Genomic DNA, 23,313 nt, shown 5'->3' with positions numbered 1-23,313 from the left:
AGGAAGTGGGGCTAAGCACCAGGCAGGCCCGGGAGTGCTGCCCTGCCCTTGTCCTGGCCCGTGATGGACACCCAATTCCCTGCCAGTGTCAGCCAGAGCTGGGCTTTGTTGGCTCTGGGAGCCCAGTTGTTGTAGGGAGGGAGTACACGTGGATCTGGGGTCACCGTGACTCTCATAGATCACCGATCCTGGCCGTGTGTGTGTGTGTGTGTGTGTGTTGGGGTGCTGCTCTAGCTCTACACACGGGGCAGCTCCTATAAAGGGCTGGAGCTCTGGCCTCGCAACCGTCAGACCATTGAGATGGGGAGGCTGTTGCTGTGGCTTGGTGAGTGTGGCAGGTCCTGGCAGTGTCACTTACTCCAGCAAATAGCAGGCTTCTTGATTAGTTCTCTAGTGCCTGAGAGAGCTGCCTGGGACTCAGGGCCTAGGTTATGTAAGAATGGACGGACACAGTGAAGGGTCAGAGGGACCCAGGGGGGAATGAGCAGACCAGTGGTTCTGCAGCCATCTCCTTAGACATTTTTATGCTTGTCTTTTACTTTGGACCAATCAGAATCTCTGGAGTGGAGGGGAATCCAGGATGTTGGTACTGTTACATATTAGGATCTCTGGAGTGGAGGGGGATCCAGGATGTCGATACTGTTACATTTGTGCCAGGGTGAAGAATCACAGCCTAAAGTTTTTGCTGGCCCTGTGCAAAGCACGTGATAAACATGGTGTCCACTTGAGAGGAAAGGGACTTAGGTAGATGTAGCGGCACTTGCTTACTTTAGAGGAGAGGGAACGAGTTGTGTCTCCATCTGTGCATTGCAGCTGGAGGGGGTGCCCAGCTCGCCAGAGGCTGTGCTGGGTTGTGTGGTAAACCCCTGTGTGACCCTCCCCTTTGTTTTCTGCAGGGCTGGTTCTTGTGCTGGATTGCCACGATGGTAAGGAATTGTGTTCTGCCCTCCAGGGCCAGGAAGCTGCCCTGGCTGAGATGTCCTCTGCACTAAGTGTCCCCTTCAGCCCCGCCCTCCCCTGGCTCTGTCGTCGGGGGTTATTGATCCACTGCAGTTCAGTGGAGGATTTTGGTCACCGGCTGTGGCACTCAGTCTGTGCCAGAATCCAGACTTGCACATCTATTCTGACCAGGATTTAAAAGGCATTCTTTCTCCACCCCGGGACCTTAGCCGTAGGGGAAGGACAGGAACTTGGCGTAGCTTTGCAGGGTGTACGTGGGGAGGGAGCAGAGGATGCTCCAGTGGCCTGGCCTCCTGGACTGCATTCCCACTGCTCTCTGCAAGCTGGGCCCTGTCCCTCTTGGTCTCTGCCAATTCCTATATGCTCTCCCTCGCCAGGTGCTGCCTACAAGCTGGTGTGTTATTTCACCAACTGGGCACATAGTCGACCGGGCCCCGCCGCCATCCTGCCCCACGACCTGGACCCGTTTCTCTGCACACACCTGATATTCGCGTTTGCCTCAATGAACGACAATGAGATCGTTGCTAAGGATGTCCAAGATGAGCGAATTTTCTACCCAGAGTTCAACAAACTCAAAGAGAGGTGTGTTTGTATTGGGCCTGGGGGTCAGATTCTCAGATTTTGCAGAGACAAGAGGAGCATTAAACCCACTTCCCTGCTACCCTTTGACTTCTCTCCGATTCTTCCAGTCCTAGCCTCCTCTCAGGAGCACTCCCACCTTCAGAACTCCCCGGTGACAAACATCTTGAGCTCTTTCTCACCTCCTTGCCTTTGGCTGGCTGTTGCCTCTCTCTCCCCTCTCTGCCTCCCTCTAGTGGTGAGCTCCTCCAGGGGCGCAGCAGTGTCTCCTGCGTCTGCAGGTGCCCAGGTCAGTGGTTGGCATAGAGCTGGTGCTCAGAAAGTGCGTGCTCAAGCCATCCCCTCCCAAGCGGTCCTGTGAGGGAAGTCTCGCCAGGGCATTAATGGCTATCAGCGGACAGGGCGCTGAAGGCTGAGCTGGTGTGTGCCGTTCACCGACGTCTCTCAAGCACCCAAAGCAGTCACATGGTCATTGCTCCATAGACAGTTGTTGAAATGGAGGAATGTTTTGGGTAGCTCTTTTCTCCTGGAAGCATCCTGAGGGTGTGGGGGATTTGGTGGGCTGCCAACAGCCTGGGAGCTGCTGGGCTGTGATGACTCAGGGGTGGTTGTTATACTCCCCTTTCCTGGGCTCTCCTCTCTCCTCCCCGGCATCTCCTTTCTCCTCTGCTTCCCTGGCCTCCCATCCCCTCATTTCCCACTGTTCTCCCAGTGAGTGAAGCAATAGACTGAGGACCCAGCTCACAACTCTCTCTCCTGCCCCCTAGGAACAGAGAGTTGAAAACACTGCTGTCCATTGGAGGGTGGAACTTTGGCACAACCAGGTGAGACTGCATCACCACCTTCTCTCGGGAGGGTGGCACTCGTGGGCTAGAAGTGAGGACAGACCGGAGAGAAGAAGCCGGCGTGGCCCTGCAGCTGGCAAAGTTGGTGCAGACACAGCCCCAACTCCTGACCTGGATTCAAGGGACCCCCGGGCCTCTTGCATGGGGGGCCGGGGAGTCAGGAGTTCCTACAAGTGTGAGAAGGCAGGTGGGAGGGTATGAGAGACAAAACGAGGTGGAGGTTTGTCTCCAAGGGCCTTGTTCAGAACAGGAAGAATAAACCCCACATCTCACAGGGCCTGGGTTTCTTTGTTGGATAAATGGAGCCAGTGACATCAACCTCAGCAGAGTGTGTTAGAGGGAAGGAAGTGACACACGAATGCTTGGCTTGGTGCATGGGCCTGGTGGCCGCTCTGGTTAGCACCTCACCTTCCACAGGGCAGTGTGGGGATGACAAGGGCCTGCCTGTGCTCCGGGGAAGCATCCCCTGTCTCACGGCGGAGGCCTCCTTGCACGAGAGGGGGAGCTGGTGGCCGCAGTGAGGGAGGATGCGCCTTCCACGGGACCTCCGGGTGCGATGGAGGAAGGATTGGTGTGTGAGCCGACAAATGGCTGTGCCCAGCACCAGGCATCTCCTCTCTCACTCCAGGCACAAGCCCGGCCCTCGCATACATTATGTCATTACTGCTCAGGAGAAGCTTACACCGTGGCTGTGTGTGTTCCAAGAGAAAGCAAGAGTCGTGGGGGTTGTGGAACTTGCCAGATTGCTCCCATGGGCCCCTCAGAGAGCATCCAACTGGGAGAGGGAAAACAAGACAATGGACCCCAGGCCCATCTGCCTCCGAGTCTGCTCATTTTCTGCACTCACAGAGCTAGCCTAGAATCACTTAAGGTTAGGCTCTTATAAGTTGGAATTTTTCCAGAAATTTCTGTTCACTATGGAACAGAAAACAAACTAAAATAGAAAAAAAAAAAAAAAAAAAGAAGAAGAAAGCAAACAAGCAAATGGAGAGTAAAACCAAAGGATGGGTGCCCCGTCACAGAGCACTGGCCTCTGCCAGGTTAGGCAGCTCAGACTCATAAATGGGCTCGTGGATCTTTCCAGAAGTGCTGGTTCAGTCCCCTCCCCTGATCCAGTCAGCGATGGGACAGGTACGGGGTTGGGTACCTGGTGGTGAGCAGACAGCAAATGCCTTGCCAGTGGGTGTGCCGTGTTTTGGCGGCAGAGCTGGGGGCAGCCAGTGCCACCACTGCGGGCTGTGCACTTTTTGTGTCTGCAGCTTCCCGCCTCATCCTCCCGGCTGCTCCTGGGTGCTCAGTCCTGGTGCTGGGAGCCGCATGTCAGAGGCAGGGAAGCCAGAGCTCAGCCCTCCCTCCCTCCAGCCCTGTGGGCTGTGCAGGCCACTGGGCACCCGGCTTGCGAGGGTCCCGGGGAGGCTGTGGCTCGGCAGACAGCCCTCCCTGCCTCACTCCTGCTCTCTCCGCAGGTTCACCGCCATGCTGTCTTCATTCGCCAGCCGTGAAAAATTTATCAACTCAGTTATATCCCTGCTAAGGACACACAACTTTGACGGTCTCGACCTGTTCTTCTTGTACCCTGGGCTCAGAGGCAGCCCTGCCCATGACCGGTGGACTTTTCTCTTCTTAGTTGAAGTAAGGCCGGGCTGGAAGTTCCGGAATGCAGAAATGGTTCTACTTTGTGTTGTGTCTGGGCTCATGGCAGGGGAGGAGCACAAGGCAGGGGCAGGGCAGGAGCGAGGCAAGACAGTGTTCTTTTGCTGCCGTCACCTACAGGCGTTGGCGGAACTGCTGCTGACAGGTGCCCCATGGGTGCTCCAGTCCCCGAGCCTGAGAGTGGCCTTGTCTGTGCAGCCTTTTGGACTCTCTTGGGCAGCGTCCGCCTGAGCTCTGTGCTCCTGGGCCTGCCTGCACCCTTCTGTGAAGTCACCGTGGTAGCCTACGCCTGCCTTTCTCACGAGCCCGTAGGCGGGCAGGGACAGCGCCTGACTCCCCTTTGGGTCCCCAGAGCCTGGCTCGTGGGCTCAGTGTTTCCTGCGTGACGCTTGCTTTCCTGACTCTTGTCCTGCGAGGGTCCACGTGCCTGTCTCTCTTTCCCCCTAGGAGCTCCTGTTTGCCTTCCAAAGGGAGGCACTACTCATCAAGCGTCCCCGGTTGCTGCTCTCCGCTGCTGTTTCTGGGGTCCCACACATCGTCCAAACATCTTACGATGTGCGCCTTCTAGGAAAGTGAGTGCCTTGATGGGGTGGGCCACTGCGGGGCGGAGGAGGGTTTTGAGCTCAGAACTCTGGAGCTGTCGAGCCTCTGCCTCTGACTTCACCGTGTGCCCGCCCTGCTGTCAGTGCATATTGGAGTGGGCTGAGGGCCACAGGCAGGCAGGAGAATTTGCTCCAGCATGCCCCGATGCTTTCTATAGAGGATCAGCGGGAGGTGATGAAGAACCAGCTCTCCTTCTTATCATGGGCAGGGTTTTCTTGCAGCAAATCCCATGGACTTGGCCTCTTCCTGCCCAGAGTCCAGCTCTAAGCATACACTATGCAGTGATGCTGGCATGGAGGGACAGAGGAGTGACCAGCACTGCTACAAAAACAGAAGTAGATCGCCCAGGCACACCCTGCTCTCAGAGCAGGTCTCCATGCAAAAGTTACAAGGCTTGCCCAAGAGTAGCTCACACATCTCTCTGGACACGCTGTCTCTGGGCTAATTTCCTTCCATCTCAGAAAGCAAGGACTTGCAGATAAAGCAAGTGGCGCAGATGCAGACCAAAGGCGAGGATGGGAGGTGGGCCTGTGAGTGATGGCGATAGGAAGGGCAGCTCCAACATGGGAGCGAAGGTGAGCACACAGTTTGTTAGTGTTGACCTCGTGGCCAGGCAGGACTCGGAGTCCTACAGCGTGGTGACTTCGGGCAAACAGACTATCCTGAGTTTGAACTTGGTGTACTTAGGCCGTTGGCCACATTGAAATTAGATTAGATCAGTGTGCACCCTTGCATCTCTGGCCTGGTGCATGTTTCACTAGACCTGGTGGTCCCGAGAGCTTTCAGGAGGAGGTGACTTCCTGGAGCTGCTTGAGTGGTGAGGCACGTTCCTTCACTGCCCTGGAGTAGCACCGCCATCTTTTGGGGCGTCCACGCAGACCTCTGTGAGTGGTATCAGGCCCGAGTGTGTTTCCTGCCCACCTTCAGGATACTCCCAGAATGCCTAGACCCTGATGCACAGCTGTCCCCAGCCAGCAGTTTGTGCCGGTGGCTGCATCTCTGGTGGGTGGCACAGGTTGGGCGGGCTCCACAGGCGGACAGAGCAGGGCTGCTCTGGCACCCCACGTACAGCTATTTGGCTCATCTGACATGAAGATCTGGCCTGCCTGACCGAGATGCCTCCTCTTTCTGCCCTTCACAGACTCCTGGATTTCATTAATGTCTTGTCTTATGACTTGCATGGAAGCTGGGAAAAGTTCACAGGGCACAACAGTCCCCTGTTCTCTCTGCCCGAAGACCCCAAATCCTCGGTAAGAGAAAGACAGGTCCCGGGTGGCCCAGAATGTGCCCCTGAGCCCAGGCCGTGGGCTCGGAGTAACAGGGACGGGTCTGCGTTCCTTCTACCTGCAGGCATATGCCATGAATTACTGGCGAAAGCTCGGGGCACCCTCAGAGAAGCTCATCATGGGGTTCCCCACCTATGGACGCACATTTCACCTCCTCAAAGCCACTAACCATGGGTTGCAGGCCCAAGCAATCGGACCAGCATCTCCAGGAAAGTACACCAAGCAAGCTGGCTTCCTGGCTTATTATGAGGTGATGGGAGTAGGAACCTCTGTCTGGAAGTTAGGGCTCCCCTGCCCCAGCTGGGGCAAGGATCAGAGCAAGGGGCAGTGGCAAGAGGGAAGGCAAGGAGGAGTCTGTTGGGGCAAGGGAAATCTGCCATGCGCAAGGTTGTCCTTTTCTCTGGGGGAAGTTATCTGAGTCCTTGGTTAGGGACAAGGAGTTCAGAGGAGTCTGGAAGGGAACAGATATTTCACCCCCTCAAAAGGATCTTAAATGTTGAATGGGTAAATCCTGACTTCTAAGTAAAATGTATTCATATTATATATATATACATATGTACAATTTGATTTCAAACACGAAGAAGTCATGTCCTCCTCACCTCACTTCCATCACTAACAACTCATGGCCAATCTTGTTTCACCTCTGCCCTCTGACTTCCTCCTTCCCCACTGCTGGGTTCTGTTGAAGCAATCCCATGACCTCCCATAGCAGAGGTCCTCGCTCTCTTCTCCCCCAGCTGCACTCCTTCATCCCCATCTTTAGGTTTGCCACGGCGGGAGTGGAGGGAACAGACATGTACCCAAGGCAATGTAAGACATCAGCGAGGTCAGTAAGAGACACACGAGCACGTGGCTGCAGGGACCTGGGAGTCCTCGGGGAGCAGGTAGACTCTGAGCGGCATTGGAAGCATGGGAGAATTCTGAGCAGGGGTGACAAGCTGAGAAGGATTGCCCAGGTAGAGGACAGCAGGTAGAAAGGCACTGGGGATGTAGGGAGTGCCAGGCAGAAGGCTACACCCTCACCTTGGACAGTGCTGGAGATGCCAAGGTCTCTCCAGTCTCTGGCTGGTTGGTCAGCTGGCTGGAGGTGTTTCCTGCTAGTCCAATGAAATGTGATGAGTGATGGCATAGTTGGAGTAATGTTCTTTTTTTTTTTTTTTTTTTGACAGGCAGAGTGAATAGTGAGAGAGAGAGAGACAGAGAGAAAGGTCTTCCTTTTTGCTGTTGGTTCACCCTCCAATGGCCGCTGCGGCCAGCACATCTCGCTGGTCCGAAGCCAGGAGCCAGGTGCTTCTCCTGGTCTCCCATGTGGGTGCAGGGCCCAAGGACTTGGGCCGTCCTCCACTGCCTTCCCGGGCCACAGCAGAGAGCTGGCCTGGAAGAGGGGCAACCGGGATAGAATCCGGCGCCCCAACCGGGACTAGAACCCGGTGTGCCGGCGCCACAAGGCGGAGGATTAGCCTGTTAAGCCACGGCGCCGGCTGGAGTAATGTTTTTTAAGGATAGTTTGGATCAAAGAGAGTTTGATGGACAGAACCTTTCCAGCACCCAAAGAAAAAGGCAAGCACTTAGACATTAACACAGCACATGAGCACCTCTGCTTCTTTGCACCATTATTCCTAGCACACAGCCGGCACCCAGTAGACACTGAAATGCTCTGCAGGTTGTGACAACCTACTTTCCCCTGCCTTTAGGAACTTTGAAAGTGCTAGAAGTTCAAGGGCTAGCTTGATAACTAGCTACCTCTAGGGGGCAGTTTGTGCCGGAGTCTAATGAAAGAGGAGAGACATGATTATAAAAACACCTTGAAAGGACCTAGGTTTGGTCATCAGATACCTTGCTCGTACTCTCGTACTACTTTGGTACTGGTGTTACCTACCAAAGCCTGTCGTGGTTTCTTCAGGAGGGCATCCAGTCCTTGGTTCTGTTTCTCTCTCTCTCTCTCTCTCTCTCTCTCTCTCTCTCTCTCTCTCTCTTTTTTTGCCATGGGCAGTAGAGAGAGGGACATGTATCAGCAGGAATTTGCTCAGAATAGAGAGGAGGGCCTGTGGGAGTGCCTTCGCATCCTCTCTTTGATCTTCCTTCGTCTTCTTCCTGTATTCGCTCTCCTGGGGCAATGATGAACAGTTTGCTGGTGCTTTTCCCCATGGAGCTCACTCGCTGTTCCTCCTGGCAGGTCTGCTCCTTTGTGCGGAAGGCGAAGAGGCACTGGATTGATTACCAGTACGTGCCCTATGCTTACAAGGGGAAGGAGTGGGTCGGCTATGACGACGCCATCAGCTTCAGTTACAAGGTGAGGCTGGTTCCTTTGCTCCAGCAGATCATTTCCCACTGGCTTCCATGGGCCCTGGTCCACTGTGTGTGTGTGTGTGTGTGTGATCACACACATGCATGGTGTGGACTGGTTGAAGGTGAAAAGGTGAGGATGACTGGATCTGGGGAGTGTCAGGGAAACTTAAGTTTTAATGTGCAGACCCTTCTAGTCCAACTATCTTATTTTCAAAAGAAGGAATCTTGATTCTGAGGGAATAAATATTTCAGTTCACACAGCTTTTGGGAGGATGCTGTCTTTTTTTTCCTTTGGACAAGATGATGTCACGGCCGGTAAATACCTACACAAGGTAGATCATACTAAGCATGGCATGAGTATGACTGACAGGGGGCGGGGTGAGAGAGCCAGGGGAGGCCCCCTGAGGGAGGGGGTAGGAGTAGGTGTCGCAAGGAGAGCTCGGAGGGGCAGAAAGCTTGTCGCAGGTTCAAAGAAGAACTTGAGTGCAACAGAGGTTCTTTATGGAAGGACCTGGAGGCTGGTGAAAGAGGTAAGTCTTCATGTTGTGGGAAAAATCAGGTTCCCGAGCAGGTGCATGACCTGCAAGTTTGAGAGCCGCAGAACCTGACAGTGACCGAGACTGCCCACTCAGGTGTTTCATGCACTTGAGTCTGAGAGGGTTGTTATACAAAGTGAATTAAAACAGAAACATCCTGCTCTTAGAGGTTCCTGAACCTACCCCTGCTTCGGAATCACCCGAGAGACTTGATGTGTGTAGAAACTCCTGATTCTGCCTCTTGACTTTCAGTAGTTCTTAGGAAAAACCATGGGAGCTGTGTTAGTGTGTCTCCATGGGTAATCGGTTTGGTGTTTGGGAAGCTCTGAGAGAAGGAGAGTCCGGGCCAGAGTGGGTAGGAGAGGCAGTTTACGGGTGAGAAGTTTCAAGGTGTGGCTATTGCCTGGGTACTGGATCTTGCAAGCAGAAGTCACAGCACTGTTCTGCGAAGGCATTTCAGAAGGTTCATGGAAACATGGAAGTAACAGATAAGGTTAGATGCCGACGTTGTGGCACAGTGAGTTGAGCTGTCACCTGTGTCGTTGCATCCCATATCTGAGCACTGGCACTGGTCCAGGCCACTCTGCTTCTGATCCAGCTCCCTGCTAATGCATCTGTGAAGGCAGCAGAAGATGGCCAACTACTGGGCCTCTGCCGCCCATGTAGGAGACCTTGATGGAGCTCCAGGCTCCTGGCTTTGCCCTGGTCCAGGCCCAGCCATCGCAGCCCTTAGGGGAGAGAACCAGTAGATGGAAGATTCATTATCTTGTTCTCCCCTCCCTTCAGATAATAAATAAATAGTTTTTTTAAAATGATAGGCTTATTTAGTAAAAAATTGAAATCCATGCTTAGAAGAGTTTTGAAAAAGCTCATGGAGAGTGTGCATCTGAAAGGATGTATGTTATGCATGGACCTCAAAATGTCTTTTTTTTTTTTTAAAGATTTATTTATTTATTGGAAGGGCAGAGTTACAGAGAGGCAGAGAGAGAAAGAGAGGTCTTCCATCTGCTAGATGGTGCAACAGCTGGAGCTGCGCCAATCTGAAGCCAGGAGCCAGGAGCTTCTTCCAGGTTTCCCACGTGGGTACAGGGGCCCAAGGACTTGGGCCATCTTCTACTGCTTTCCCAGGCCATAGCAGGGAGCTGGATTGGAAGTGGAGCAGTTGGGACTCAAACTGTTGCCCATATGGGATGCTGGCACTGCAGGCTGTGGCTTTGTGTGATATGCCACAGTGCTGGCCCCAGCAGGTGGCTTTTCTATGGGCACAATGTGGTGGAGGAAGGCAAGAAAGATTCTTGGAGATGCCTCGGCAGATCTCCCCTGCTGGGGCAGGCGTGGCTTCCAGCCTCACCGCCTCACTCCGTGACGTGGGAATGGAAGGCAGGAAAGAGCAAGGACTCAGTGGAATTACCCAGCTGGATAGGATTAAACATCCGACCCACAGGACATCAGAGAAGGCATCGACTCCACATGTGGGAGGAAGACCCCAGGACCAGCAGCTGGGGGTGGGCTTGCTTTAAAGGGGAGTGACTGTGCCTTGCAGAACTAGAGAGGGGTAGGAGCCCAGCTTGGGGTGAGGCATTAATGGTATTTGACCAGAGACTATTGGAGCTAAAAGAGAGCCTGGAGATCATGGTTGAGAGATAATTATTCCAGGATTTCTTGGTGCTGCTGCATAGTCTGGTATTCTGAGCAAAGGAAGCCGTCTCACTATGCTAAAAATAGAGCCCTGCCGGTCCCCCTTCCCCAGAAACCACTGCTGGCACTGGACGATGGCAAAGGTCCGCTTCCTAATGAGGACTTGTTTACACCGCACAGCAAAGCTCACTTGCTCTGGAGGGGAGCAGGGCCAGATGTGCCACCATCCCATAAAAGCTCCAAGTCTGATCACATTGCGGTTTCTCTGTGGTGCACACCCGGCTGCACGCGCCAGGGAACTTTAAGCCTCCAGCACATGGCCCTTTGAGTAACTGGAAGCGCGAACCAACTCAAGGTGCTATTCTGGCAACTCTCTTTTTCTGTAGCTGCCAACAGTCTCTGATCAAGAGGTACAGAGTGTGTGTGTGTGTGTGTGTGTGTATAAAACTGGCAGGCTAACTTGTTAGCTTGTAAATAGGGTAAACTTTAGAGCCTTCACAGCTCCAGACTTCACAATGCTTGGATTCTTCCTTCTATTTTATTTTACATTTGGGGGAAGTAAAACCCAAAAAGGAGCACAATGACCAACTCACACAGCTATTTGGATGTGAGGGGATCTCCTTTGCTCTATACCGTGATGTCATCGGCAGGCTAAGCGTAGGCCCTGGACTTGAGTTAATGTACCCTGCCATTTAGGGCTGAGGCTTTAAAAACCACAGATGTAAGTCTTTGTATTTTCTCATATGTGAAAAGACTACAATCCTCTCTGTACTTTATAGCACTAGTGTGAGATAAAGAAGTGATTTTTAAACAAAACAGCAGCATCTGTAATTTAGTATGATTGTGGGGACCCAGAAGGATAGTAACTAACTTTCACTGAGCTTCAACTTGTGCGAGGTGTTGACCCAAATGCTTTATATGAGAGGCTCTTTAAGAGAAGTTCCGCAGCATTCCTACTTCACATCGAACACAAGATGACCATTTTAACCACTTCCAATCCCACAGTTTGGTAGAATTCAGTGCATTTACATAGCTGTGTAACTATCACCATCAACCCTCTCCAGAACTTTTCATCTTTCCTGGTCAAAAATCTGTACCGCCAATCCCCCCTGCCTCAGGGGCTGGAAATCACCATTCTGCTTTTCGTATCAATGAATCGACTGCTGTAGATACCTCACGTTGGTGGGCTCATGCAGGACTTATCATTTCCCTTTGCATAATGTCTTCAAGTTTCACCCATGTTGCCATCTGTGTATCTAGGAATTCTTTGGATTCTAAAGATGCTGCAAATGTTATTATTCCTTTTTTTTTTTTTAACAAATGAGGCAACCTTGAGGATTATGTGATTTTTCAAGACCCCCCGTGGCTATTAAGCACCCCACTGCATTGCCTCCTGAAAGGGCTATCTTCAGATTTTTGCCATTGTACCCGGCATGGAGAGCGGCCAGCACGGTTAACGGACTACTGTTTTTACAGGCAATGTTTGTCAAGAGAGAGCACTTCGGGGGGGCTATGGTGTGGACACTGGACATGGATGACGTCAGGGGCACTTTCTGTGGCAATGGCCCTTTCCCCCTTGTCTACACATTGAATGACCTCCTGGTGCAGGATGGTGAGTAGCTTTGCCCTGCACGCTGGGTTGGGTGTCGCATGACTGGGCACTGGTGGGCCACTTTTCCCAGGTCTAAATGCTTTGGTGAAGCAACAACGCATGGAAGGAAGAGACGTCGTGATGTCAGGCTAGCACGTACTCTGGTCTTTGTTGGGACAATTGGCCTTTCTGACTGCCTTCTTTGAGCTTCCCTTGCCCTACCTGTAAAATGGGAATGATCCTTACGCTGGACATTATTTTAAGGTCTAAATAAGATATAGAATAAAAATTGTACTGGCTCAGCTGGCACTCAGTATAGGTAATAGTTTCCATGTTTCTCCTGCCTTCATGGCAAGAACTGAGAAGGGAATTTGGCTTCTTTTGGTGTCTCTTTCTGAGAGCAGAGGCTGCCCTGGCTGGTAGGAGCTGGAACAGCCTCAGAAGAGGGAGTGTGGGCCTGGTTCTGTAGACAGCTGCAGCTGAGTCAAGGCTTCAGCCCGGTTGTTTAGAACGCGTCACGTAGGCCCCCCTTGCCCTCGGCTTTGTCCCCGGTGCCTCTTGTGATATGGAACACAGGAGGCTTCTCCCTCGGGATTCAGTAAGTAAGGAATTAGGCCTAGGGAGAAAGGTCTTGCCAATGGGATAGACAGAGAGGTCAAAATGAAGACTTCAGCATAAAGAATGGGTAGATTCCTCCTTGGGGTCATTCACTGGAAATGGGACAAATTCACTGACAGGCTGGGGCCGTGTCAACATGCTGGGGTGGCGGAGCGTGGCTTCTGTGCGGTGGGTTTCACCTCTAGCCTCCAGTGGGTACATTCTGAGATCTTCCAAGTCTAGATGTTTGGAGCAGACTGGAACCTGGGGTGGCTCTAGTACCAGAAATTAATCAGATAGAAAGGAAGAGGCAGGAATCTCATCCTTTCCCAATGATTTTTCTCCAGAGTCCACCCCGACACCTTTGCCACAATTCTGGTTCTCCTCTGCTATGAATTTTTCAAGAAGTCACCCGGAAAGGCTGGCCGTGACGGAACCGCTGACCACTGATATTAAGATTTTGCCCCCAGGGGGCGAGGCTATGGCCACTGAGAGCAGTGGGATGTCTGAAGCACCCAGAGGTGCAGCTGTGTCCCTCGGCAAGCACACTGTGGCTCCAGGAGAGAAGACTGAGCCCCCTGGGGTGAAGCCCATGACCCCTGGAAAGATGACCTCTGCTTGAGGTTGAGACCCTGGAGTGAAGATGGTGATTCCTGGAAGGAAGGCTGTAGCCCTTGAGAGACATCAGTGGCCCCTGGTGGGCAGGCTATGTCTCTGCAAGGGGAGAATTCGACTTCCGAGGCAGTCACCGCCCCTAGGATAGGCAACATTAGTGTGCAGGTAGACGTTGGGAATGCGCTGCTCTCCTCTGTCCCTGTTGTCCAGGGCCCAGGTCTTGTTTCTGACAGCCGCTTTATTCTCACTCAACTCAATGACACTTAGAAAAAAACCCTGTCTCTCTGATAAAAGAAAAAACCCCGTGCTGGATCAGGGAGCCTGCATTCAGTTGGTGGCAGAAGCTGGGGCAAGCCCTTGTGTGTTGTCCTGAGTGACGTTACCGAAGCTGCCTGACCGCAGCCATCCGTGAACTGCTCAGGGGAGAAGCCACGGAGCATCAGTTGCTCTTCTGATGAATAAACTTGGAGACACAAGAATGTTCTCTGAGATTCTTTTCTGGAAATGAGCTGGGCAGCCCCGTTGTCAGCTTCTCCTTTTCAGGATCATTTCCCTCTGCTGCTATTTCTGCAAGGAGGGCGTGTGCGTCTGCTCCGCGGTGTGGACCCTGTGCTTCCTCCTCTGCCGTGAGCAAGCGCTCAGTTCACTGGCGGTCAGAGCAGTTCTCCGGAGCCCGCCAGGGCAGCTGGGAGAAGCGGGGGAAGCTGAGGCTTCCAACTGAATTCTCTGCCTGGTGAACTCCCAGTGGTTCCTGAAGCTCCCCTTCCCCCCTAATTATTTTCTCTACAAGAAGTGGTTGAGAAGATTTTCTAGTTAGTTTCTATAGTGCCACCTACATGCTTCTCCTAGAGCTCCTCCAAAGTGCCCATTGCTACGCATCCCACAGGGCAGCCTTCCCAGGGAGCATTTTCTGGACATGACAGACCCTCCTAAATTACCGTAGACGTGGGACCGAGTCTAGCCTTCCACTTGCAGGAGCCAATGCCACACAGAATGGGAGTCTCACTTAAGCCCAGCGTTACCTTTTCTTTTGAAGTAGAGCATCAAGTCTTTGAGCCAGGTGTCTCACATTGAAACGCTCATGGGACCAGGTGTCTGTAGGAAAGACTGAGGCCTTTGAAGGCAGACGGCCGCATGGTTGTGTTGCCACAGCAGCAGTAGCATGTCAGTTAGCTACTGTTGCCTCACGAACCAATCCTAACTCTTGTGGCTCAGAGAGCAGCCATATATTTAGCTCATAGTTCTATAAAACGTTGACAATGTGGCCTGGGTTCAACTCAGTGATTCTAATGTTCTGTGCTGGTCTTGGCTGGAGTGGCTGGTGCATCTACAGTTAGTTAATTCACCAGACTGGGGCTGGCTGATTTTTTAACAGTGACCCTGGCTAGGCTGACTGAAACTCCTTCCCATGAGATCTTTGGTTTCTCAGCTGTGTAGCCGGCCTGTTCACATGGTCACATTGTTACCAGGACACAAGAGAGAAACCTCCAACAGACAACTTGCTATTTAAAAGTTTATGTATTTGAGAGGAAGACACACACATACACACACACAGACACACACACACCAGGTGTTGAACACAGGTACTCTAATATGGGATTAAGGCATCCTAACTGCTAGGCTAGCTGCCTGCTCTGACAATGGATTTTTACAAATATTTTACTTATTTACTTGAGTGGCAGAGTTGCAGACAGAGAGAGGAAGAGACAGAGAGAGGTCTTCCATCTGCTGGTTCACTCCCCAGGTGGCTGCAATGGCTGGAGCTAGACCTATCCAAAGCCAGGAGCCAGGAGCTTCTTCCAGGTCTCTCACACAGGTGCAGGGGCCCAAGGACTTGGGCCATCTTTTACTGCTTTCCCAGGACATTAGTAGAGAGCTGGATTGGAAGAGGGGTAGCCGGGATGCGAACCGGCACCCATATGGGATGCTGGCACTGCAGGTGGAGGCTTAGACTACTAGACCCCAGCACCGACCCTGACAATTGATTTTTTTAAAGATTTATTTTATTTATTTGAAAGACGGAGTTACAGAGAGAGGTAGAGGCAGAGATAGAGAGAGAGAGAGAGAGAGAGAGGTCTTCCATCCGCTGGTTCACCCCCCAGATGGCCATAACGACCGGAGCTGCCAGGAGCCAGGCACCTCTTCCAGGTCTTCCACGTGGGTGCAGGGGCCCAAGGACTTGGGTCATCTTCTACTGCTATCCCAGGCCATAGCAGAGAGCTGGATTGGAAGTGGAGCAGCTGGGACTAGAACTGGTGCCCATATGCGATGCCAGCACTTCAGGCCAGGGCATTAACCCGCTGTGCCACAGAGCTGGCCCCGACAATTGATTTTTAAGTCTATTGTCCCAGTGGCAAAAAAGCAAGTCAAATGTGCAAGTTCAAAGTTAGAATGTTGTGGAATTATCCAAGTGGTTGCAAGGAGACACAAACCAATTGGAGTCCATTATTGCAATAATCTTACTTTATAAGTTCACTGATCCAACATTAAACAGAATCTAAAAAGAGTGTGTGTGTGTGTACAGTGATAGAAAGCACAGTATCTGAGGGTCAGAGACAAGGCAGTCTATTAACAATAGCGACAGCCAGAACAGTATCTTGTGCTAGTTAAACAAGCCACGATCCCACAGTGAGCTCCAGTAAGCCAAATTGTGTCTGCACATGCAGTGGGCACATTTCAAGAGAGAAACCCTGGGTTAGGAAAATGTGGTCTCATGCAGGGCTGTTGGCTACCTGCCTTCTCTCCCTTCCCATGCTCAGAGAGAGAGAGAGAGAGTGAGCTTTCTTTAGGTTTCAAGGCTATCTGCTGTTCAAGTATCCTTGAAAAGACAGTCCAAGGTGTATAGAAATGCCAGGCCCACGGAGATCACTTGGGAGTGTTCTAGTAGTCATCCTACCACCATCACTGCCCATTAGCTCAGCATCTCTGGTGTTGGAGACCAGGTACTGGAGCCTGCCTCAGCTTCCCCAGAAGTCCTGGTCTCCCCGTGCAGCTGTCACCTCTGAAGTTTCCTATGGGTACATCTGCTTGGAAGAACCTGGTCACATATGAAACCCTTATTCCAGGGAACACAGGGTTTGATGTTTAGCTGGCCAGTCTATGTTCAGGAAGACACACCAGAGGGGGTTCAAGGTATTGAATTAGCTAATGTCCATCACCTGTAAGGATCACTCTGTGGCTGCCCGAATTACAGCTTCACCCTTCTCAAACTCGAGCACCCTAAGAACAATTACAGCAAATGATCTCATCTAACACAGAATCAGCTCTCCCAGTGGAGCTGTGGAGGCGGGGGGAGCAACCCAACAATGGCATATAGGCAGTAACAGACAAACGGAACTGTATTACAGCACGAACATAAGCACATCAAAAGGGGTAGGGAAGAAAGGAATCAACCTTGGAAAATAGGAATGTTTGACTTTATACTGAAAGGCTAAAGGCAAAAAGAACTACACACAAATACCATTCTCTTGTTAGCAAATTTCTTGTTCACAGCTGTATACATGAGTAATGATGAAATCGCTTGAACAAGCATTCCAGAAGGAAGCAGAGAAGTAAATGTGCTGTGAACTGGAGTCAGTTTCTTGTTGTTGGAACTGTAAGTTACAAAGAAGAAAAGTGGAAAAGCCAGAATGAGCCCTTGTGGCATGAGAAGTGGTGGTATCAGCATGAAATCATGGCTTTACAAGCCAATACGGACACCTCAGTGTAGAATTACGTGTACACATGAGTGTGTTTCCCAGTTTTGACTGCCCAGAGGACTCTGGAGCAAGGCTCTCCCAGGTCTTTCCAGGACCAAGGGCTTGGTTTCTCAGTCCCTTTCTTCAGCCAAAGGAACTGGCAGTCCTGGAAGGTATGACTGATAGTTGGGTCGAGGCAGGGCATGTACAAGGGCCATCTCATGTTTCCACAAAGTTAGGAAGGACTCAGAACCCGAGGGAGCCATGCTGAAGGGACCCAAGGATCCCCTCGAAGGAGTTCCCGGTGGCTACACGTGAGACAGCTTGAACCACAAAATAAATGGTGGTAGTAATGCATCACCATCATTGTATCTTGAGTCTGCACAGCCATCAGTAGGCAACTGAATAAATGAGGCTGGCACTGTGGTGCAGTGAGTTAAAGCCCTGGCCTGCAGTGCTGGCATCCCTTATGGGTACTAGTTCGAGACCCGGCTGCTCCTCTTCCAATCCAGCTCTCTGCTATGGCCTGGGAAAGCAGTGGAAGATGGCCCAAGTCCTGCACCCACATGGGAGACCCAGAAGAAGCTCCTGGCTCCTGGCTTTGGAATGGCCCAGCTCCAGCCATTGCAGCCATTTAGGGAGTGAACCAGCAGATGGAAGACCTTTCTCTCTCCCTCTCTCTCTGCCTCTGCCTCTCTGTAACTCTGCCTTTCAAATAAATAAATAATGAATTAAATCCTAAAAAATTGAATAAATGCACTAGTTGTGAAGAAGGGCCAGCTTTTCCTTACAAAGTCAGGCCAGTTAGCAAATGTAAAAGCAATGATATAAACAGAAAATCACTATTTGACAAACACAGAATGAGGAACACTCAGTGGGATGCTAAGATTATTGGGTTAAAAACATGACAAGAAACAGGATATTTGCACTGTCTCAAAGTATTTTGCCCCAGTATTAATTACAGAAGGAAAAATAATAACTTTATAATGGGAGAAACATGGCAGACACAGTATAAAACCAAGTGATCAAAGTTAATGGAACTGTCTCATCGAGCAACGTGAAATGTCAGCGTTATGAAAGTCCTGATACCACGCACTGAGGACACAATATCAGGGCTGTGATGTTCTTTCCAAAGTGGGCAACTGGAGCTCAAACATCAGAAAACACCAGACGCAGCCCAGTTGAGAAACATTCTACAAATTAACAGTCGAGTCCTCCCCAGCGAGCACAGGCCAGGAAAGACAAACTGCCCTCGGTTGGAGACTAAGAAGCTTTGACAATGAAATGCAACCTAAGATCATGGATTGAATTCTGGACCAGAAAAAGGCTTTTCCTTCACTACGGAGCTAACTCGGAACAGCTTTTTGCCACGTGCACTGGTCCTGTACTGGCCTGAGACACTGTAGCCTCTCCCTAGGTTTACAAAGACAGCCTCTTGGCTGCTTCGCTTTTATCCTTGTCCCCTGGAGTCTGTTCTTAACCCAGAAGCCAAACGTTAGTGTGATCCTGTGGGTCCCTGGCAATGGTTCTTGATTTCACACAGGGGAAAGACAGCACCTTTACAGTGGCCCACAAGGCTCTCACGACACTAGAAGAGGCTCTCGGTTGTCCCCTCCAGCACGGGCTGCAGCTCTGCCTGTCTCCTCGTCCCTTGCACACCCAGGAAGGCCCTTGCCTGAGGACTGGTGCACTAACTCTTCTCTAGGTTCTGACACTCTCCCCAGGTCCATTCCCTCAATGCTCAGCCTGATCTCAAATATGGCTTTTTCAACAAGGGTTGCACAGATCACCCCATGGAACACTGCCAACAGCATGCTTCCTGCCCCCACACACTTCACACTCCTTGCAGTGCCGTACTTACCATACTTACTTTTTTTTTTTTAAGGTTTTATTTATTTGAGAGGTAGAGTTACAGACAGGGGGAGAGAGAGAGAGAGAGAGAGAGAGAGAGAGAGAGGTCTTCCTTCCATTTGTTCACTCCCCAAATGGCTGCAACGGCCAGAGCTGAGCAGACCTGAAGCCAGGAGCCAGGAGATTCTTCCAGGTCCCCCAAGTGGGTGCAGGGGCCCAAGGAGTTGGGCCATCCTCCACTGCCTTCACTGGGCCACAGCAGAGAGCTGGATTGGAAGAGGAGCAGCTGGGACTAGAACCGGTGCCCATGTGGGATGCGGGTGCCGCAGGAGGAGGACCAACCTACCGAGCCACGGCACCAGTCCTCATACTTACTTTTATTCCATAGCAAGTGACGCTTCCCAAAAATATTCTCACCTGGCTCTCCCCAGCACAAACTCCCTACAGATAAACTCCACGAGAGCAGAGATTTTTTTTTTTTTTGTCATTTTTGCTCACTAAGTATCCCAATTGTGCCTGGCATTATTCTAGAAAATGATGAGCTAGCATTTATTTTATTTTATTTTTTTATTTGACAGAGTTAGACAGTGAGAGTGAGAGACAGAGAGAAAGGTCTTCCTTCAGTTTGTTCACCCCCAAATGGCCGCTATGGCCAGTGCCGCACTGATCCGAAGCCAGGAGCCAGGTGCTTCCTCCTGGTCTCCCATGCAGGTGCAGGGCCCAACCATCTGGGCCATCCTCCACTGCCTTCCTGGGCCACAGCAGAGAGCTGGACTGGAAGAGGAGCAACCGGGACTAGAACTCGGTGTCCACATGGGATGCCAGCGCCACAGGCGGAGGATTAACCAAATGAGCAGTAGTGCTGGCCCCTAGCATTTCTTTAAATCCTGTTTTCTCCCATTGCTTTCATTGTATCCTCGATGAGACACATAGTGTATTTTGACTTTTCCTGCAGTTCAAATTTCATGGCTCATATTTTATCTTCCCACAAGTTGGGAATGTAGCCACCAGGTGGCAGCAGCAGACCAGGTTACTATGAGAAAAGCACTAGAACACATTTCTCTAAGTCCACCTCTCCACACTTCAAAACCAGGGAATCTGGAGCACTGCAGGTGTGCAGGAGGCTGTGTTATAAGAGGTTGTGTGTTCACACACCCAGGCTTGAAGTCTCTGGGCTGCCTTCTGTTAAGTGCTACCTTAGCCTCCCAGGAACATTGCAGTAATGAAGTGAAGTGTGTGTCAAGTACAAAGCTGTGTGCAGTAAGTGGGAGTAATTGTCACGACAAGCATATCATCAGTTCTGTTTCCCTTTGAAAACTAATTTCTATAAAGAAACACTAAATCATTCATGCGAAACTGGAGCTCCCTCAGGTTTGTGCGTAGCTTGAAAGTAGTTTCATGACAAAATATACCAACTACATGTCTACTTAAGGAAGCATTTTGGTACCTGGTCTCTTTCACTCAATGTTTCTCAAAGGCTATAGTCTTTTTTTTTTTTTTAAAGATCTATTTATTTATTTGAAAGGCAGAGTTACAGAGAGGCAGGGGCAGAGGCATCCACTGGTTCACTCCTTAAATGGCTGCAGTGGCTGGAGCTGCACTGATCCAAAGTCAGGAGCCAGGTGCTTCTTCTGGGTCTTCCATGTGGGTGCAGGGACCCAAGCACCTGGGCCATCTTCTACTGCTTTCCAAGGCCATAGCAGAGAGCTAGATCGGAATTGGAACAGCTGGGACTAGAACTGGTGTCCATATGGGATGCTAGCACTGCAAGTGGCAGCTTTACCCACTATGCCACAGCACTAGCCCCTCAAAGGCTATAGTTTTATTTTATTTATTTTTTAAAAGATTTTATTTAATGAATTCAATTTTCATAGGTACTTTAGGAATATAGTGTTTTTTACCTCCATACCCACCCTCCCACCCCCACTCCTGTTCTACCTCTTACTCCATCTCCCATCCCATTCTTCATTAAGATTCAGTTTTAATTAACTTTATGTACAGAAGATCAACTCTATACTAAGTAAACATTTCAAAAGTTTGCACCCACGCAGACACACAAAGTATAAAGTACTGTTTGAAGACTAGTTTTACTGTTAATTTGCATAGTGCAATACATTAAGGACAGAGGTCCTGCATGGGGAGCAAGTGCACAGTGACTCCTGTTGTTCATTTAATAATTAACACTCTTATTTATGACGTCAGTGATCAGCCGAGGCTCTTGACATGAGCTGCCAAGGCTCTGAAAGCCTTTTGAATCCACAAACTCCGTCAGTATTTAGACAGGGCCATAAGCAAATCGGAAGTTTTCTCCTCCCTTCGGAGAAAAGAACATCTTTCTTTGACAGCCCCTTCTTTCCACTGAGGTGTCATTCACAGAGATCTTTCATGTAGGATTTTTTTTTGTCAACAGTGTCTTGACTTTCCATGCCTGAAATGCTCTCATGGGCTTTTCAGCCACATAAAGGCTATAGTCTTTTTTTTAAATTTATTTTTATTTTTTTATTTTTTATTTTTGACAGGCAGAGTGGACAGTGAGAGAGAGACAGAGAGAAAGGTCTTCCTTTTGCCATTGGTTCACCCTCCAATGGCCGCCGCGGTAGGCGCGCTGTGGCCGGTACACCGCGCAGATCCGATGGCAGGAGCCAGGTGCTTCTCCTCTTCTCCCATGGGGTGCAGGGCCCAAGGACTTGGGCCATCCTCCACTGCACTCCCTGGCCACAGCAGAGAGCTGGCCTGGAAGAGGGGCAACCGGGACAGGATCCGGTGCCCCGACCGGGACTAGAACCCGGTGTGCCAGCGCCACAAGGCGGAGGATTAGCCTAGTGAGTCGCGGAGCCGGCCAAGGCTATAGTCTTAAAAAACTATGTGTCAGAGGTGTACAGAGGGTGTTAAGTGTGTCATTTACTGGATTAAAAAAATTACTGGCCCCTTACTGGTTACAGAATCAAGCCGGTATTGCTCCGCATGGCAGATGGGATCCACCTGATAAGATTGTAATCACCTCCTCCATGGCCTGCTAGCCACCTAGTACTGTCTGTAGTGCTATCCACACTAGCGTGGTCCACTAGCTATGGACTACTGGAATAGTAAGTAGTTCTATCCAGTGCTGTGTGTTATTGTGAGGCATGTCATAAATAATTTAACGGAATAATAGTTCAAATTCTGAAGGTGTTGAATATTTAATATAATATTGTAGACTCAAAAGTACTGCTATTATAGTTTTTCCATTTCAAATGGTTTCCTGGACACAAAATGACTTTCAGAGTCACAATTATGGGGCCCGGGCACACCCAGGCAGGTCCTTCAGATGTGTTGTGAGTTGATCAGGAGCCATGTTAAGTGTTGCTCATCTTGGCGTGGGCGTTTTGTATAAGCTGCTGCTCAGGATGTTGGCCTCCCATACCCAAGAGCCTGGGTGTGAGTCCTGCTCTGCTGATTCTAGTTTCCTGCTAATGAGCATCCTGGGAGCAGCAGGTGATGGCTCAAGCACTTGGATCGCTGCTACCCGTGTGGGAGACTCCGATTGAGTTCTGGGCTCCTGACTTCCACCTGGCCCAGCTGTGGCTATGGCGGGCATCTGGAGAGTGAAGTAGCAGATGGGAGCTCTCTCTATCCATCTCTGTCTCTTGCCTTTAAAATAAATAATAAAAATCCTAAACACTGCTTTTTTGGCTACATTGCTCATGATGTTCTCTGAGCACATTATACAGCTTTTCTTCTGCTTCCAGTGGCTTTTCCACCTCGCTTCCTTCCTCATCTAGCATCTTTTTTTTTTAATATTTATTTATTTGAAAGGTAGAGCTACATGGAGAGAGAAGGATAGGTAGAGAGAGAGAGAGAGAGAGAGAGAGAGAGAGAGAGAGAGAGAGACGTCTTCTATCTGCTGGCTCACTCCCCAATTGGCCACAATGGTCAGAACTGCACGCATCCGAAGCCAGGAGCCAGGAGCTTCTTCCAGGTCTCCCACATGGGTGCAGGGGCCCAAAGACTCGGGCCATATTTCACTGCTTTTTCAGGCCATAGCATAGAGCTGGATCAGAAGAAGAGCAGCCGGGACTAGAACTGACTCCCATATGGGATGCTGGTGCTTCAGGCAAGGGTGTTAACCTGCTGTGCCACAGTGCTGGCCCCAACATCTTATTATTATTATTTTTAAAGATTTATTTATTTGAAAGGTAGAGCTACATAGAGGCAGGGGCAGAGATCTTCCATCTGCTGGTTCACTCCCCAGATGGCTGCAATGGTGAGAGCCAATCCAAAGCCAGGAGCCAGGAGCTTATTTTGGGTCTCCCACGTGGGTTCAGGGGCCCAACGACTTGGGCCATCTTCTACTGCTTTCCCAGGCCATAGCAAAGAGCTGGTTCATAAGTAGAGCAGCTGGGACTCGAACCAGTGCCCATATGGGATGCTGGCACTGTAGGGCGGCTCTACCTGCTGTGCCACAGCGCCGGCCTCCTGTTATGCCCCCCAAGTCCGTGGTCCCCCGAAAGTCACACCACCAGAGACCGAAGTTGAAGCTAATAAGCAGGGTCGTTTTTATTTCGAGTTCGAACTCGGGCCTCTCAGTGCCTCCAGGAGAGGAAGCCCTCCGAG

General features: G+C 50.8%; 1 protein-coding gene across 1 annotated transcript; it reads left to right on the top strand.

Moving 5' to 3' along the window:
• Nucleotides 1-300: 300 nt before the first annotated feature.
• Nucleotides 301-13,199, top strand: OVGP1 (oviductal glycoprotein 1). Its single transcript, XM_062193482.1, has 11 exons — nt 301-325; nt 897-926; nt 1,338-1,542; nt 2,307-2,363; nt 3,851-4,016; nt 4,485-4,609; nt 5,782-5,890; nt 5,991-6,176; nt 8,103-8,219; nt 11,866-12,001; nt 12,925-13,199. The coding sequence occupies exons 1-11, from the start codon at nt 301-303 to the stop codon at nt 13,197-13,199; spliced, it is 1,431 nt and encodes a 476-aa protein (XP_062049466.1).
• The last annotated feature ends 10,114 nt before the right edge of the window (nt 13,200-23,313 follow it).

Source organism: Lepus europaeus, chromosome 5 (genome assembly GCF_033115175.1).
Source record: "Lepus europaeus isolate LE1 chromosome 5, mLepTim1.pri, whole genome shotgun sequence".
NCBI lineage: Eukaryota > Metazoa > Chordata > Mammalia > Lagomorpha > Leporidae > Lepus > Lepus europaeus.
Note: the sequence above shows the minus strand (reverse complement) of the source record. Positions and strands in the feature narration are given on the sequence as shown.

Bases quoted from the DNA above. Each gene is read 5' to 3' on its own strand.
- OVGP1 (XM_062193482.1), top strand. From the start codon at position 301: ATGGGGAGGCTGTTGCTGTGGCTTG. The intron at 5,891-5,990 runs GTAAGAGAAAGA...TTCTACCTGCAG, and splicing joins CCGAAGACCCCAAATCCTCG to GCATATGCCATGAATTACTG. The intron at 12,002-12,924 runs GTGAGTAGCTTT...ATTTTTCTCCAG, and splicing joins TGACCTCCTGGTGCAGGATG to AGTCCACCCCGACACCTTTG.